The following is an 18806-nucleotide window of genomic DNA, read 5'->3' as shown; positions in this document are numbered from 1 at the left end:
TCTCTATACTCTAATTACAATTTCTAAAAATAAAACAATTATCACGTATATAAATAAAATGAGACATCAATAAAATTAAATTTTCTTTTGCCAGATTTAGCCAACATCAATAAAGCCAACATCAATAAAATAGACATATAAAGCCAACATCAATAAAATAGACATATGCAACCTATCAAATAATCCAAATCTCCCAACTTATCACAAACTAAACAAAATGAAAATGATTTGTGAACGAGAAACTAATCGGTTGAAGCTAAGCACTAGTAGATCTGGATTTTGGAGAAGCAGATCAGCTTCAAGGACCAAATCTGAGGCAGCAAGATCTCAGATCTGGAGGCTAGAGGCTGGAGTGACTGAGTGAGGCTGAGACTGAGAGCGAGGCAAAGAGGCACCGCCGCACCGGTGACCAGCCACGAGGGCGAGCGACCGCCGACCAAGCAGAGCAAGAGGCGAGAAAGCGAGGGTGAAGGGCGACGATCCGACTTCCGACGCCAGTGAGCAGTAAAAGGAGAGAGAGGCAGTAAGAGGCAAGAGCGAATGCGAGCTACCTGGAGCGACTGAGAGAGAGCAAGGCAGCGAGCCACCGGTGACCGGCCACGAGGGCGAGCGACCGCCGATCGAGCAGCAAGAGGCGAGAAAGCTAAGGCAAAGGGAGACGATCCGACGGAGCAGCGAAAGAAGAGAAAGGCGAGAGCAAAGGTGAGCCACCGACCGACGGCGAGGGCAAGCCGGCGAAGGCGAGGCGCGATGATGACGATGACGGAGGGAGTTACAGAGCGACGGAGCGAGAGACTGCAGCGAAAACGAGAGCGAGAGAGGAAGAAGGGCGAACGCAGAGTGAGAGGGGGAGGAGGTAAACCGTGGCGGCTGGGCTGGGCAGTTGGGCCCTTAGCAAAAAGAGGGGTTCCAATTTTTGGGCCCCCAAATACATAAATTTTCATGGGCCCTGAGGCAATTGCCTCACGGGCCTCATGAAAGGTCCGGCCCTGTCTCCTAGGCATCATGGCCTATGCCTGTGACCATGCAGGCCGTCCCGTTGCCGAAAATGGAAGGGAAGGGAACCCCAGCGCCTACAGTGTTGAAGACAGGTTACTATACCATTCACGCTACAGATTTCAGGTAATTTCAATTTTTCCTTCCTCTTTTATTTAATTCTAGTTAGGCCCTACTTCTTAACTCCTTAACTTATGAAAATTTCACAAAAGCCCAATCTCCTCTAGGTTCTTCTTTTCAGCCTAATTTTTAGAGAAAAGTTCGCTCGCACCCAACGATCTTTTGAAAATTATCAAAAATACCCCAAGATGGTAATTAAAATTACTAAAAAGCCCTCGTACCATTTTTCTATTAGGAAAAATCACATCTTTTCTCAAATTTTGTTAAAAATGTTAGGCATTATAGTAAATCTACTTTAGTGACAATAAAAATATTACATTTTTATTTGTGAAAATTTTCTTTAAACATCACAAATAGTTAAACAATAAAACAACCAAAACACGTCGTTTGGATTGAGTTCAATTAACATATGTCATTTTGAAAAATAGTCAAGCTCTTATTCTTCAATTCCCAAGCTAAGTTCCCTTCTCAATTTGGTCAAGACATATTGTCATCCTCTCTCTTTTCTTCCATGGTGAAAACTCGCGTCAATCATCAATCATAAGTATAATGTATTTATATATATTAGACCACAAAATAATTGATTAACACATATTAGGTAAAGGCACAACAAAAAATCCTTTCCAAATGACTGTGACATTACACTTATAATGTTTAAAGATCAAATCGAAGAATTTTGTCAGAGAGATGTTGAATGAGAAAAATTATTTGAGGAATTTTGGGAAAAGTCATAGCTAGGTTAAGGAATTTTTTAGTTTATATGTTTGGAAATTTGTGTGAAATGGCTGAATGGCAAATCACAAGCTTAGGTTTAGTTTTAATTTTAGTTTTGAGTTTTGAATTTATTTTTAATTTTTTGTTTTGGTAATCTATTTTTAGAAAACAAAAAATTAGAAAATACATTCTATTTAGAATTTTAAGAATAATTTTTTATGATATTTTATTGAATAAATTTGATTATTTGTCTAGATCCTAATTGTTTGGAGCCACTGTTGATTCATATTCACATACACAAATCGTCGTTATCAACCCACAACCCTAATTGTTCTGTGTTGTCAGTTCTTTGCAACATGAATTTTTTTTTTTTTCTCTTTGTATATGTATATATGATTATTTGAATCTTCTCTATATCTCTTTATGTATACATAGACATAATATATACATATATATATTCTAGACAACGCAACTGGAAGCCATGGCTGCTAACGGCGAAAGCCTCGTGCGAAAGCTTCGACAGCCACGGCCTCCTCTCGTCGCCAATTGCTCACTTGTTGTCTTCAATTGCTATACAAACCCTGATCATTTTTTGGGTCATTTCTTGATGTTTTGTCATTCTTTTTTCTTTTTTCTTTTTCTTTTTTCTTTTGTGACAACGATGGCAACAAGGTGGACAACAACGACTGGGCACAATGATGGCAGTTGTGGGTGGTAGTCGATGAAGTCAATAGCAGTGACGGCGACGATGACGACGATGGCAACTATCATGAGCTCGACCACCAACAACGGCATCTGTGACTGGCAATGACAGTGACGATGACCGGTGGAGAATGAGAGGAGTGAAGGAGCAATGGCGGCAGCGATGGAGGTTTGGAGAATAAGAAATCCTAGCCTCTAGTTCACCATTCGTTTTTCACGTTTTTAACTTTTGGCTTTGTTTTTGCTTTTTTTTACAAAACGTTTTCTTATTTTTGAAAATAGTAAAGTAAACGTGTTTTTACTATTTTATAAAACTAAAAATTAAAAATAGCCTAAAAAAAAAAAGAACACCTTAATTTTTTGTCATAAATATGAGGTAAAATCATATGTCAGGGCATTGTTTATTTATATGACTGGAAATTTGAATCTCTAAGTTATGTCATGCGGCTCCTTGGACAAGATTAATTCCATAGTAGATACCTCCAAAAACAAAAAATCCTTTGCCTTGGGCCGGGGAGGGGCAGAGTTTTTGTCCTTAATCATATCTTTTTTTGGAATACGCCCCATCACTGGCGTCTCTAACCACCCTGCCCCAAGAACTATACTAGAGAGGTAAATCAAGATGTGCCTCGTCGTGGCTCGATTCCTCGACGAACTACGGGTCTAGAGAGCAACACCACAGAGTAGTCTTTTGTGGGATCTTTCTTCGCCAAACTAGCTATATATGCCCTGGGGGCATTCTTAATCATATCTTACTCTTACCTAACTTGCTAATTACTGGACATGCACGTCATTTTATCGAGAAAAAAAAAAACTCATGAATGATTGTTCAGTTCAGATACTTATGCATAGGGTTAGATTTGTGTAATTGAAATCTTGCATTTTGTATATATTAGGGAAAAAGGTACATCTTAATTAGCTAGCATCTAGTCATTTTATAGCTTTCTTGACGTGGTCATCAGATAGTCATAGGTTGGCATCTCTCCCTTTTCTCTTAAAATACTGTCTTTAAAGATCAACCAAAGAAGCCCCTTTTTTTTGGTCAATGATAAAACAATCTCAACCAGTACAAAAATTTAGTTTGTATCAGAAGGAAAAACATATGGAATTAGCTAATGAATGAACAAGAGCATATATAGCATGAGCAAAAGAAAGCAAAAGCATTGGTCTGACTGAAATGAATGTTGGACTTAGTGTAATTTATCTACTACCCCAAAATTAATTATTAAAGGTACCCAAAACTTTTAAGAATAATTAATACTCCTTGCATTTTCCTAATTAATAATAATTATTTGCTCATCTGTAAAGAGTCACTGACTGACAGCTTTCTTGCAAGTTTAATCTTGATATATACAACTTCAATTCCTATAACCAATATATAGATTAATTACTATTAGGAGGGATAATCAATTTAAAAAATTTGATTAAGTTTTTAAATGCATCAAAATATAAATGAGATGAACACAAAACTACCTTAACTTAGACTTACAATATATTTATTTGTGCATGTATGTATGTAACATATTTATTTTTACCTTTCATTGACTCATCGCAATTGATTGTGTGACTTAATTATATGCATGTACATGCTACACGCTATTCCCGCATCACTCTTTATAGGCCAAGTTCAATCCAATGGACCGACCCAATCTCTCGAAACCCAGAATAGCGCAGGCGACCTCATCAAATAAAGCCCATAAACCATCAAAATTTGAATCTCATAAAGCAAGCATTCCGCGAGCTCCCGATAAAACCCCTAGCGAGATCTCAACGGTTGTCTGACGAGCTCGCTGCAGAACTCTCAATTCGCTAGATCGCCCAGGTCGCTGGCCTAAAACCGCCGGCTCGCATAAGTGGTAAAGCTGCTGAGAAGTCAGAGGTAGGGACTATTCACTTTAACTGCAACAGCCCATGCTCCTCGTAATGAGGATCTCACTCCCGATTTTGTGTGGACGATAAGAGTTGTTTGTCCCCCATTATGTAATCATTGTATTTTTATATGTTATCTAAATTGTAAAGACCCCTCAGTATAAATAAGAAACAGAAATATCATGAGGGACAGAGAGAATAATCAGACACCGCCATTCTGAAAAAATAATCAAAGTGCGGTCATGGAGTAGGCATCGTTCTGGGTGAACCACGAAAAAATCTTGGTGTTGACTCACGTCTAAAATCTTTGTATTCTTCTTCTTGACATTATGAACTTACTCACTACGGCTCAAAACGAATCAGAGTCAGCTAAAATTGAACACAATACATATACATGAAAAATTGAATTATAGGTTAAGCTTGATGAAGAGATGTTGGCTCTTCTTGTTAGAGAGGAACCTAAAACCTGGATTTATGGGATGGTTGAAACACATGTAAAAAATTTAGCACAAAATGATGTATTTTTTTTTTTTTGTTTGTTTGAATTATTAGTTCGTAAACTTTCTTATACAAAAATTGTCTCATTTTTTTATATTAATTAATTGATAAATAATATTTTCACAGTAGTACTCTTCTTATGCTTGTTAATAATTTCATGACACCAAAACATATATGATGGTTTCCCAACATCTTCTCCCTGGAGAAAAGTCTTCCATCACAATACCCAATAACTCTACTAACCCTAGATCACGGCTCGTGTGCTTATCTTCGGCTGATTTTTTCGTTCTCTCATTTTTTTCTTGTAATGGTGTGTTTGATAGTATTTAGTTAAAAAAATATATATTTTTTAATTTGTATAAAAAATAAAAATCACCTTTCATAGATAAAATTTTTCATTGAAAAGAGGACAAATGATGTTTTAATGGTTGTTTTATGGAATTCAACTCCATAAAAAATGTAGTATGTGAAATAACAAAGATGAAATTCAATTTCTTAAATGGGACATTTTTCATAAAATTTTCATACTATCAAACACACTCTAAGTGATTAATGCATCCCTCAAATTCCTAAAGCCCTCTTTCCCTCCATCTATATCCAACTTGATCTGTCACTCTCCCCATTCCCTACCCACAAGCCCTCTCCCTTTTTTTTTTTTTTTTTTTTTTTGCTACCAATAAAACATTATGGATAGAATCATGTTAAAAACATACAACATGACCTAAGTTGTCAATACAAGGAGAGTCCTAAACCAACAAAAACCTAAGAAAGCACAAGCCTCCGGTCAACAAACAACTAAATAAGCTCTAGCAACTACAAATATATGATCTACGAAGGGATTCTTAGATTGATAGGAAAGCACATACATCATCTTATGGTAAAGAGGCTAACTGAATTAGCTTTTACCTCTCTAAAAAGGTAAGGGAATGACCCGAAAAAGTCACAGCCTGCACGTAGACAAAAGGCAAGCTTGCCAATTCTAAAAACCCAAAATGCAAGCGGCGCCAAGATATAAAATACACAAGAAATAGCATAAGATCAAAGTTGAAACACTAGTACTTAATGGAACTAAGACACAACAATAAACTGCAAATCCACAAAAAAAATTAGGCTCAACCAAGAAATAACAAAACCCAACCATATGTAGCCAAATATCCAAGCTTTAGCATTGCAAAATCCTCTTCATCATCGTCATCCCTTGGTCACATCTCAAGCATGAACTAGAGAGAACAGATCTTGGCAACAGTGAGCATCCTTTTCAAAAGCAAAGATGAAGAGGAAAGATACACATCCTCTTTCTAGGTTCCTAGATTTGATTTAACACCTACAAACGGATTTGAGTTTCAAATTGAATGCACAATAGCAAAATGAAGAAGAGAGAACAGGGGAGATGGGTGATAGGGGAAACAAAGAAAAGGGGTTTTCAGCAAGAAGGAAAATGGGGTTCTAGGGTTTAGAACAGAAAAGGGGGTTTGGGAGAAGAAAAACTAGGGGGAGGAAGGGAATGATGAAAGGGTGGATGCGAACGGAGGAGAGGTCAACAAAGAGTTGATTGGAGCGCGTTGGTGGCTGCTGAAACCTAAGGTTTCTCCTATGGCTAGAGAGAGAAGAAACTCTTAGCAACCAATACTCAATCGTGAGCATCTCATAAAGTATGCTCGCTACTTCCCCCTTGTTTAACCTAGATTGCCCAGACTCTTTTTTCCGTACTTGTTTCTGCTCATGGTTAAACCCTGCTTGGATTGATCAAAGGCTCCTCCATTTTTAAGTTGATCATTGAAAAGTCGTGATTTTGATCATTTTCATGGAGATGCCATTGTTTTTCCGAACTTGGAACCTCAAGAAGAGTCAATAAAGTTTTAGACAGCTCAACAAGGGCATATGAAGGCCAAAGCGTATCATGTACCTTTTGTATTTGTCTTCTGCTCATGGTTAAACCCTTCTTGGAATGATCAAAGGCTCCTCTATTTTTAAGTTGATCGTTGAAAAGCCGTGATCTTGATCATTTTCATGGAGATGCCATTGTTTTTCTGGCCTTGGAACCTCAAGAAGAGTCAATAAAGTTTTTGACAGCTCAACAAGGGCATATGGAGGCCAAAGCGTATCAGGTACCTTTTGTATTTGTCTTGTGTCTCCCATGCTAGTACTCTTGATGATGTTTTGCCTTGTTCTCAATAGATTTTGAGGAAGCATAGCAGTAGGTCATCTTGTATCTCTACGGACTATGGCCCGTTGGGGTTAGTGGCCTAGTCCTTTTTGGGTTTCTTAAGCTACATCATTCCAAACCTTATTTGTTCCTTACTTGTTCGTTTTCTCTACTTGCTCCTCCCCAATCCATCCATGGTAGGGGGCCATTTGGATGCTTGTTCCATAGTTGATGTTCTTTTGATTGGAGACACAACATTTATCTCTTTTGTTAAGTTTGTCCCCTACGGTGCCTACTCCCATAGGGTTGTGTTTGTAAGGCTTCGGCCATATATGAACCATTATTCAACCAAGAAAAATAAAAATCATGACAGTAGTATGCTAATTTTAATCTTCAAATCAGAAAAATAAAAAAGAAAAGAAAAGAAGAAATAGGACAATTTGCTACAAGACTTTACACTAATTAAGGGCAAAAAATTTGTTGGCACCAGAACCCATTTATCTGGAAAATAAAAAATAAAAAAAGCTGCTTTGTTTTAGTTGTTTTTGTCACAATTACAGTAATCTATTTGAAGTAAATCTATTAGATATCAGGCTTAGTTTGTGGGATCGCAGATGAGTTTGGATGAATCCCACCATCCCCACCAGCCTGAACTTCTTCTTCTGCCCAATACGTAGAATGAACCCCATAGAGCACATAGAACAAAGTTATGAAGCACGACCATATCCCAAACCTCTGGAACGCCAGCCTCTTGAGCGTTGTCATGAGAAAAACGCTCAGGAAGATGGATATGGCCGCCGGCCACGGCATCATTGGCACCGACCAGGCCGCGGAGTGGCGGCGGCCGTATGTCACCCTGCACTGGAAGAAGGTGGTGGTGGCGATCATGCAGCCGCCGAACACCGGCAGGCTCCACCAGTACTGTTGCCGCCGGAGCAGCTTCCACGACAGGGAGAAGCCGATGGAGGCGGCGGACAGGAGGAGGAGGAAGAGGAGAGTGTGGAGCGGCGGGTTGTTTCCGGCGATGACGTAGCGGCTGTAGATGAGAGCGTTGGCCACCAGGTAGAAGACAAGCAGCGTGCCGATGGAGACCATCTCTACTACTATATCTAGGTCTGTAAAGAGTCCGATTGATGCTGTGCAAATCCCTGCATTAATATTGGTATTATGAATTGGGTCACAATTAATATATATTCACAAAGCAATTATTGATCCAACCTGTAAGAATATTGAAACAATATTTTCAAAGTTGTATGCTCACAGATTCTCTATAGAAAATACCAAGACGCCCATCATCCAATGGAGCTGTGACATTTTTACAATTATAAGAATTTTTTTTTCCTTTGGTGCATGGGTGTTTATTTTCTCGATGTATGATCATTAATTAATAAGTTCTATTATATATATATATACGTATGTATGTATGATAAGTTATATCATTACCCATATCTATTGGAATATTTTCAAAATTAATAAAACACTTTCCCAAAAGTGACTACCTTTATTAATGAAAAAATATGATTCGTTATTAAAATAACTATTCACTGCTAAAGGCCTACTTATTTGAATAGTCACAATTATTTGGAATTTTGAATAGTCACAAATAATCACAATTCTTATAATTAATTTGATAACTATTCCAATACTCAAAACATTTCCACCAAAATGTATCATAATAATTAACTACTCATCAAGGAGTTTGTTATATTAGTAACTATTCCAATAATCAAACATTTCCATTAAAATGTATCATAATAATAATTAACCACTCAAAGAGTCAGTTATATTAGTAACTATATATTCCATTAATAATCAAACATATATTTCCATCAAAATGTATCATAGTTGGTAATTGACTAATCAAGAGTTAGTTATATAGGAAACTATTTCAGTAGTCATGCCTTTTAATGTGTTAAGGTTGGTAATTTTTTTTGATAAAAAGATATGAGCAACTTTATAAATAGAGTTGTTATTTGGTTTTACAGCTTGCTTATTACAAAACCAATCTCTAATTTGATAGTTTCCTGTTACTAGTAATTACTCAGAAATTTGAATACTTTTTCTGCTGAACGCATTTAAATATTGGTTTATTGTAGTGCTCTTGAAATGCTGCATCAATAACCCAGCAAAAAAAATAGAAAAAAAGAAATGCTGCACCAATGCACTGATCTTGAATATACAGATGCATGGAAAGTAGGAAGGTATTGCTAAGATCAATGGAAATGTAAAGCTAGACATGTCCTCTTCTGAAAGCTTTAGAAAATATTTTTTTAATTTTATAATAAAAGATGTCTTAACATTTATGTTCTAAAAAATCATAATATTCATTTTTAGAAAATTTTAAAAATATATATAAAAATTATATTTATTAATTCATAGTGTAAAGTTGAAAAAATTAAAATTTATTTTCTAGTGGGAGATTCAGTTATTCAATAAAAAATTAAAATTTAAAAACACAAATTATTTTTTCCGACCAAACATGCCGACGACCTAAAAAAGGAAAAAAAAAATAAAATAAAAGGTTTTGTTCTGTATGGGCTATAAATGCAGATGAATACTGAGTAGTGTTTGATTATGTTCACTCCATTAACAAAAGAGCAAAATTTATATTAAGACATAAGCCTATCCCAAAGTTTAGTTTGTGGGCGCATTTTGTTTGGCATGACTGCGAAGCCCATTAATTACTCCTTTAAGGTGTAGGGTATGGGATTAAAGTTTGCTATATATGTTAATAGAAAATATTTAGATGAGTAGTCAGTAAGTTTACCCAAGAAAAGCGTGGCATTGAGAGGGGTGCCAGTTGAATGGTGGACTTTGGCCAAACAGGAAGGCACTAGCCTGGCCCTTCCAATAACACAAAGATACCTAGCTTGGCCAAGCATGGCAACCAGCAGAGACGCCACAATCCCAAGGCTTGCCCCAGCTCCCACCACATTGCCTGCCCACTTCCAACCCATCGTCTGGAATGCCATGGAGAATGATGCCTTGTCCGATATCTGCAATATTACTAAGCATTAATTTGATCAAGGATACAATACATCTATGTGTGTGTGTGTGTGTGTGTGTGTGTGTAAAAGAAAAGCTGTTTGAAGGAACCAATTAATGGAAGTCAGATTACTATGTATATACTCACCTGGTTATAAGGAACCATCACACACAGTGACAAAGCCATGAGGCAATAAAACCCGGAAACAATCACAACAGAGCCCACAATCCCAATTGGGAGGCTCCTAGAAGGGTTTTGAATCTCTTCTGCCATGGTTGAAACTGAGTCGTAGCCAATATAGCTGAAGTAAACCTTGGCTGCTCCTTTAAGCACCCCCTTCACACCATAAGGAGCAATTCCTCCTGGCTTTACCATGTTCTTCGTACTGCCATTTCTAAATCCAGCAACGATGATAAACGCGAAGAAAACCACATGAAACAGTGTCATTATCAGGTTCAACCGGGAGCTTTCCTTGGTACTGCAATAATCCCACAAACAATATCACCCATTACTAAAGCAAATGCAATTGCTTAATTATTATTGCTTTATACATATATGCTACGTATTCCAAAGTTGGATAAACTATATGTAAGATTTTCAAATAACAATGGATCTTATTTCCTTTAAGGTTATGAGATAATACCAAATTCCATTGAGAATATGGGATAGAAATAGATATTTGTGACTTCATTCAACAAGCATTGCCTGCTTATAAATAAGTCTCCTAATTTAGTTCTTAATTTATGTGTGTAAGTAGTTAGATCATCGTGGTTGTATATCCAAAATGTTCAATTTCTAAAGTGTTTGTCCCACAACTAAATAAGTAAAACCCTCTAACATATATGTGTGACTAGTTATTTGAAGTATTGATAAGGATGGCTAATTTAATTTTTAATTTTGTCTGCTTAAAACCTGTGTTGTTTGAAAGAGTTTATAGTTTTTACGTAAAAAAATTACAAATTGAGTGATTTTTTCTCATTATTATGTGACCATAGATGTAGATATTGAGGTCAAACTACGTTAAATTTTTATATTTTTTTATTTTTTGTAATTATTGTGGATCTTAATGTTATGTAAATAAAATTTCTATATAAAATGGTGTAATTTATTAGCATTTATACATATAAAATACTGCCATAATGACATATGATGGTGATAGTTTTTTTCAATTACAAGTCACTTTGGTAGATGTTCATAATACCTAATGCTTAGCAAACCACATCGTTTTGTATAAAATTTCTTGAGTATGATTAAGTTTGTAGTCTTGTTGACCATTTAATTATCAAAAAAATTAACTTCAAAAAGAAATACAAATTAACAACTGATCCCAATCCATAACCGATGATATATATATCCAAAAAGTTGAAGGCAAGAAATTAAGAGTTCAAAACCTTGGATTTGTGAAGCAGCAGGCACAGCACATACTTAAACAAAGAAAGGGCACAAATTGGAACTTAAAACAGAAGATTACTATAAAAACCAAAGTAGAAGTAAGGCAGTAACTAATGAAGAGTTTATTAATTAAACCTGTGACAAAGAAAGAGAGTGAGAAGAGCAATAAGAGCCACAGCTGGGAAATCCAACATGTTGTAACCCTTGGGGAACCCATTAACTTCAACTCTCCATGAGTTTGGATCATTCACTCCAAAGGCACAGCTTAGATACTCTGTGAAGCTCCTTGCTACCGCTGCATTGGACAATACATACTCCATCAGTATGTTTGCCCCAGCAAAATAACCCACAAATTCTCCTGCACCAATTCAAAGGAAAACTCAGCCAAACGTTAATTATTATATATATATATATATCCACAATCATTTGTTGCATTATAAGATACAGGATTGCTCATTCCAAATATGCTTTTTGACCTGTTTAGGTGACTCAATCATTAGAGTTGTGAATAATTTGTGCTAAGATAATTGGATTAGATAAATGACCGTCTTTTTCCAAGATGTATTATGAGGGGTGTTTGGAAAACTCTTTAGATGAGAATTAGCAATATATTCTATGTAATCATATTTATCTCACCACTAACTTAATTAGATGTTTAGTGATATGCAATTCGAACTCGGATTTTTTTTTTAAATTAAAAATGAAGCAAGACCAACTCATAAGGGAAAGTACACCGAGAAAAACTGAGGCAAAATCGAATTGCTTGGATTATATGTATATGTTATATGTTTCATGTTTTTCCAATTTACATAAAATCAAGAAGCTAAAAGGAATTCAAGAGCTTCATTTTTCGTACCAAAAGTGACTCTAAGATAGCTAAAGGCACCTCCAGCAACTGGGATCTCAGTGGAGAATTCAGTATAGCACAAGGAAGAAAACAGTGCAGATACACCGGCAAGGATGTATGATATGAACACCGAGGGGCCGGATTCCTGGTGAGCCACCAGGCCAGTGACGGCGAAAACTCCGACGCCGAGCATTCCTCCCATGCCAAGAGCCACCAGATCGTACCACTTGAGCTTCCTCTTCATTTCTGCACCAGACCTCAGCCTCACTTGGTTGAGCTCCTGTTCTGGTGTCCATGTGGCCAGCATTCTCTGCCTCAGCCTGTGAGGTGTTTGGGAGAGATTGTTAATGATGTTTCTGGCGATGTGGATGCTGTTGCTTGGTGCTGTGGCTTCAATGGTTGCCATCTCTCTGGTGGCTGGCTCTCAGTGAGTATTTTGGCTTCCATATAAGAAGGGCTAAGACGAAGACTTTATTATACTTACTTTTACTATTTAAAAATTATATTAAAATACCTTTGAGGTTATATTTTTGTTACATGAGATTTAGCTGAAATTTTATAAAATTATATAAATTTTTTAACAATTTTTTAATTGAACAAAGTTTAGTATGATTTTAAAATGTAAAAAATTAATACAGGTTATTATAATTATTTAAAAATTTGGATTAATACATTGATGGAGACGACACATTACTAGGAGCTTTTCTCCCAAAAGGGCGATGGGTGACCCGAAGCGCTGAAGGTACCTTCTTGTCCCTTGTGTGGCTCCACAAAATGACAATAATGCCCTCTCTCTCTCTCTCTCTCTCCCCCTCCTTTTTTGAGAGGTCCAAGGGCTCCAAAGAGGTTCTTCTCTGTGGGGAGAAGCATGCGAAAAAAGGTGAAAGAAGGGCCAAGCAAATTAGGTTAATAACCAGTAAGAGGAATCACAAGGACTTTGACCTATCCTTTGGGGAATTCTCCATCTGATCAAACTTTGAAAGTTGTGACAAGAATTCCACACTTTGTTAAAGGCCAATAACCAGAGGGTTCCTTCCTTCTCTACCCAAGTCTTAATTGAGAATTAGTACTTGGGACTTGATTCCTACAGTTTTAGTTCATAAAATACTGGTCATGTTTTATCATCTCCCAGCAGACATTTTTAGCATCTTAAAGTGCATCACCTAGTATTGAAAAAACAATATTCTTACAGAGTTTCTACAAGGAAAATTAAAAAAAAAAAAAAAGAATTCTTCCATCAGGCAACATATATATCTACTGCTTCATTATCAGTGTCCACATGTGCTCATCAACTTCATTTTAGTTTTCTCTATTATGACCACAATCGTGCATGTTCTAATTAAGCTTGGTAGACATATATAGCTTCTAGAAATTAAACTGTTTAGAACCACTCCAACTACAGCTATTTAGATAGTTCTGCAGCTGCTTTGATTTTAGGCTGCCTTTTTTTTCAATCTTTTCATTTTATTTGGCATAAAATGATATATATACATGAAGTGATCAAAAGGCATTCTTTCTTTCATAGGAATCAAATCCAAATATTTTAGCAGAAATGATAAGGAAAGAATAATTAGAGAGCCCTTCTTATTAATTAGTATTCTTAATCATGTTATATATATATATATATATAGATAAATAGATAGATATATCTATTCATCCCGCCGTCATCAACATCACATAATCCACCCCAAGTTCTCATTAGCCATTGAACCAATGAATCATTCTTCTTAGTGGCTGAGACAGAACTGATTCATTTCTTTTAATATATATAAATATATAAAAGATCAAGATTAAGTGGTCCTTAATCCTTTGGCCTCTCCACATGCCACAACCCGAAATTCATTTTTTTTTCTTTTAATTTCTTTCTTTAGAGTCAGTCAACATGAAGAGTTTTGTTAAAAAATACTATCAAAATATTATAATAGTAATTAACATTTTATTATGATAATAAACTATTTCATGGGCGTTTTTCTTTCTAATTTTACATATAATTACCTATGATTTCTCTGTGCCACCAAATATTCAAAATAAAACTTTTCAGCTGCAGACAAGATGAGTTGGGTGCTGAAGCATGCTTAAATTGATGGGAATATAAATCCTAATGATTTTCCCATAGCAAAATCATGAGAACCACAAAACAACGCATTATCTACAGCAATTTCATTTGATAAAGGCCCAAGGAACATGAGATTTTTCAGATCCAGAAATGGTGGCCTGGCTAAACTCAAAAGTTTTTCCAATTAAAGAAGGGTAAATTGACGTAAGACATATGACAATATGAGTTTTCAAAGCAATGGCACCGAAACATTAATATATATATACACACACAATCAAAATGATAAATCTTAAATCCTAAATAATATATGTATAATCAAAATGATAAATTGGACATACACTTGAAATCACTGAAATTTCACAAGTTAGATTAAGTGTTTTTCTTGTTTGATAAGTTTTTTTTTTAATTTAATGTTATTTTTATTTTTTTTAAAATTGAATCGTAATTCTATATTTTATTAGCAAATATATATGGTAAAAACTATTATTTTATTAGGAAAAAAAACAAAATAATATTCAAGTTTAATTAAGATTCTAGTTCCTGTCATCCTATGTATGCATCATATTTAAAACAAATTAGATCATAAATTAAGCTTATATATTAGATACATTAGCTTAATCTTCAACTTTCTAGGACATGAATTATGACAACCCCCACCTAGCTCTCTCAACTATTTGCAACATCAACAAATTAATCCTAATCCATGGGAAATTGAAACCCAAAAATTTTCGTTGACCATATTTATCAGCAATTAATAAACTGAAGCACTACTTGGAGTCAATACTAATTTCAATTTGGAGCCATTAACATTGGATGGTTATAATATACATATATCATACATACAGTGGCAAGCATATTCACATAGAGATACAAGAAGAGAGAGAGAGAGAGAGAGAGCATAAGGGAAGTGGCTTTTCAATTAGTTGCTCTCTAGCCAGTAGTATAGGAATAGGAGCGGTAGCCTTTTCCTTTTGATTTGGCTTATAGTGGGTGGGGGTGGGGGCATCTATAGATTTCCATTGACCTCATTCCTGACCTCTCCTCTCTAGTGAGTGCCTCGGTATATTTGTTGTTCAATCAATACTTATATGCCTATGCGAAGGGGGGCCCTCTGAATGCCATTTCCCAATGTGAAAAGTGCACTAGTTTTTCTCTTTTGTTCATCAAGAATATATATGATGGAAAAGGAGCAAAGCTGTGGAGGAAGAAGGTGACTTTTAAGGGAGGGAAAGAATCATCCAGGAAAAAGCTGATAATCTTCTTTAAATATTAAATATTAGTGACCCGTTTAAATAGGCTTTAGTTACTTGTGGACTGAGCAGAACCACCACACTAATTAATCTCTTTCATTAAGTTAGTTGATCATTTTAGTTCTATTGACATCATGATGCTTCTCATTGGCCTTGCTCTGAAGAACATGTGGTTGTAATAAACTAGTAGTTTAAAATGAAATTATGCGCTTAATAGATGTATTTGAAAGCATCAACATGTCATGCTGTTGCTACAAAATGCGAATGCAAGGTTGGTTTCATTGCTTAGAATCTTAAAAATTCCAGTGCATTTTAGAGGCTGATTTTCCATTTTGTTTTGGATTTCTTTTCACTTACAAAATTCAGATTGTTTTATTATTTTGGTACGTAATTACAGTTTTCAAAATTGTGGTGTTATTTTGATGCAAAAACTGAGTAGTAGTTAGCTATTTTGAAACAAGTTTCACTCACATGAATAAAACTGTCTTTGTTTGTGAGAATTGAATTGAGAAAGCAACAACAACGATTAATATTATGTCATTATAATGAATATTTTTTTCGTAAACTTTGCACTCTGCAGCTGTTAATACTTTAACTTTCTTCTGTTCGCGTTAATTATTGGGGTACGGTAAGACATGAGAGCATATCATATACATCTCATGTAGTTCAAGTTTGGGCTTCCCCATCCCACGTGAATAGCGATTCTTGCTTCTTGGATGGCTGGCTGCTCGCCTTGCTTAATGGCCGCCGCCGTCACTGCCAACTGGTTTGGCAAAAGCGAAAGCCATTATTCCATGGCGCCATTGGGGGAAAAGTTGCCATCAGAGGAAGCCTCCCCATCTCCATCTCCATCTCCATCTCCATTCATCCCCCAAAATCATATAATTGCCTTGTTCATTTTCAGGATAATGATATCTATTAATGTGGGTATCATTCCTTTGCATCTTCTCTTTATTTGCCTTTCTTTTCTAACCCAATAATACATGGTACATCCATTATTTGTCCTAAAAACATCAAATCTCCCATGACATAGTCAAACACAGGCAAGCATCGTACAGATCAAACAACAAGAAAATCGTACGCACACACCATGCCTTAGGAAACAGACGTACATATTATGATTTGCAGAACAGAGTTACATTCTATAACAAAATCTAACAACAATTCTAGCTTCAGATCAGTGAACAAGTATATGTAGTTGTCATAAAGATGAAATTTTTAATAGCCATTTCCATCTTCCCAACCAACAAGCCCTGCGGAACCTACAATCAGAAAACTTCATATCCTAATAACTATGAATCTGGCAAGACCCCTGTCTCTGCCTTCTTCTTCTTCTTCTTCTTGTTCTCCATTAACACATTCACGAAAGCATCCACAATTTGCTGCTGCGACTGCAGTATCAGTTCGCTGCGTTTCATCTCCATCTCCATTCTCATCTTCTCTATCTCCCGCACCATCTCCATCTTCATCTTCTCCACCTTCATGAACCCTTCTCCCAACAGGTTGATCGCGGAAACCATCTCTCCAATTGGATCCCTGTCTCTCTTAAATCCTCCTCCTCCTCCTCCTCCGCAGTTCTTCTTCCCCAATCCGGAATCCCAGCCCGAAAAAAAACCATTCAAAACCCTAGAATCAAGGCTGGGACATGAATTCCCATCAGCCTTGACGGGGCTCTTTGCTCTGAATCCTGCAGGTATTGAATATCTGTCACCAGATAGATTCACCAAAAACCCACCATCGGAATAATCAAAATTGGAATTCAATTTGAATCTGCCATCATCAGGCTTTCCCAATTTCTTTGCCCTAAACCCTGCAGCCTCCACGGCTTGATCAGTTGGTTTTATGCAAAACCCGCCACCTTCATCGCGACTGGGATCAAAATTAGGGCCAAAATTCCCATGAATCTTCCCAAATTTCTTGGCCCTAAGCATCGGATGGACGAACTGCCCATCAGCTGGGTTTCTAATACGATATCCACCTCCAAAATCAGTATCATCGCCGAGATCTTCATCAGATCCATCTTCCATATACCCATTCAAAACCCCAGAATCAAAATTGGGGATACAATCTTTTGCCGTATAACCTAGAGCTCCAGAATTTCGATCTTTTAGGTGAAACGCACCTGCTGTATCTAGGCCACGCTGATCTGGGACGAGATTAGGGATTGAATTTCCGTCGATCCTCTTAGAATTCTTCATCCGGAAGACGGTTTCAACCATATTCCGGTCGCCTAAGCCCTTGATTACGTCGGACTCGACCCGATCGTCGGTGTTCTGGTCAGATCCATCGGCCAAGGACGTCCCCCGCTCCATGGAATCCATGTTCTCGAAGAAGAACCAGGAGGAGAAGAAGCGGCCGGGGAAGGAGAGGGAGCGCTGCTTCTCGGCGCGGTAGCGCTGGCGAAGCTTCTCCATCTTGTGGCGGCACTGGGCGGAGCTCTTGGCGGGGGAGGCGCCGGGGCAGCGCTGGGCTACGGCGGCGGCCACGGCGTCCCAGTCGGCGGTGCGGAGGTACCCCCGGCGGAGCGCATACCAGCGGTCACGGTAGGCGTCTATGAGGGCCAGAGTCTCCTCCTGGGTCCAGCAGGGCGGCGGGAACTTCTTGGGAGGCTTGTCGGGGGCAGTGGCCATCTTGACGGATAAGGGGGAAGATAAGGAAAGCGGTGGAGGTGGAGGTGGCGGTGGTAGTGGTGGCGGCGGCGACGGAGGAGGAGGGGATTGTTATCATGGTGGAGCAATAAATGGGAAAGAGTGGGTGGTGGTGAATGAGAGTGGGTGCACCCCACCATTACATGACCACTCCACCAGCCTCTACCCCCGCCTTAACACTCCCCCACCACCCACCCTCCCTACTGAGAGAGAGGTGGATGGGATTGGGATTGGAATGGGGATGGGGTTGCCAGCTCGTGATTGCGCCCACATCAGCGGTTGTGGGTGGGCGGCGGTGGACTGGGATGAGATGTGGCGGTGGCCGACTCAGATACAATAATTAGGTTCGAGTTTGTGTCCTTTTTCGGTGGGGGGCGGTAATTAGGTTTTAGTTGGTGGAAAGGAAAGCATATTGATTAAGAAATTTGGCTGAGGTGGTGAGATATTAATTATTTTAAATATTAATTTTTAATTTAAATTAATAAAATATTAATACCTAAGTGGGTTAGTGAATTTTTTAAATTTTATCTTAAAACAAAATAAGTATCCATTAGATGTTCAACTTAAGAGAGTGGGTAAAAT

The 18806-nt window shown here is 37.4% G+C and overlaps 2 protein-coding genes across 2 annotated transcripts; both read right to left on the bottom strand.

Annotated features, from left to right (window-relative positions):
- Nucleotides 1–7484: 7484 nt before the first annotated feature.
- Nucleotides 7485–12684, bottom strand: LOC127787168 (cationic amino acid transporter 6, chloroplastic-like). The gene is made up of 5 exons (XM_052315071.1): nucleotides 12280–12684; nucleotides 11559–11781; nucleotides 10179–10509; nucleotides 9813–10041; nucleotides 7485–8193 (listed from the first exon to the last, which is right to left on the bottom strand). Exons 1-5 carry the CDS (start codon nucleotides 12674–12676, stop codon nucleotides 7628–7630), a joined length of 1746 nt encoding a protein of 581 aa, XP_052171031.1. The 5' UTR covers nucleotides 12677–12684; the 3' UTR covers nucleotides 7485–7627.
- Nucleotides 12685–16667: 3983 nt separating this feature from the next.
- Nucleotides 16668–18597, bottom strand: LOC127787427 (uncharacterized). Its single transcript, XM_052315471.1, has one exon. It carries the CDS (start codon nucleotides 18204–18206, stop codon nucleotides 16869–16871), a length of 1338 nt encoding a protein of 445 aa, XP_052171431.1. The 5' UTR covers nucleotides 18207–18597; the 3' UTR covers nucleotides 16668–16868.
- Nucleotides 18598–18806: the final 209 nt, after the last annotated feature.

Source organism: Diospyros lotus, chromosome 12 (assembly GCF_014633365.1).
Source record: "Diospyros lotus cultivar Yz01 chromosome 12, ASM1463336v1, whole genome shotgun sequence".
Classification (NCBI taxonomy): Eukaryota; Viridiplantae; Streptophyta; class Magnoliopsida; order Ericales; family Ebenaceae; genus Diospyros; species Diospyros lotus.
Note: the sequence above shows the minus strand (reverse complement) of the source record. Positions and strands in the feature narration are given on the sequence as shown.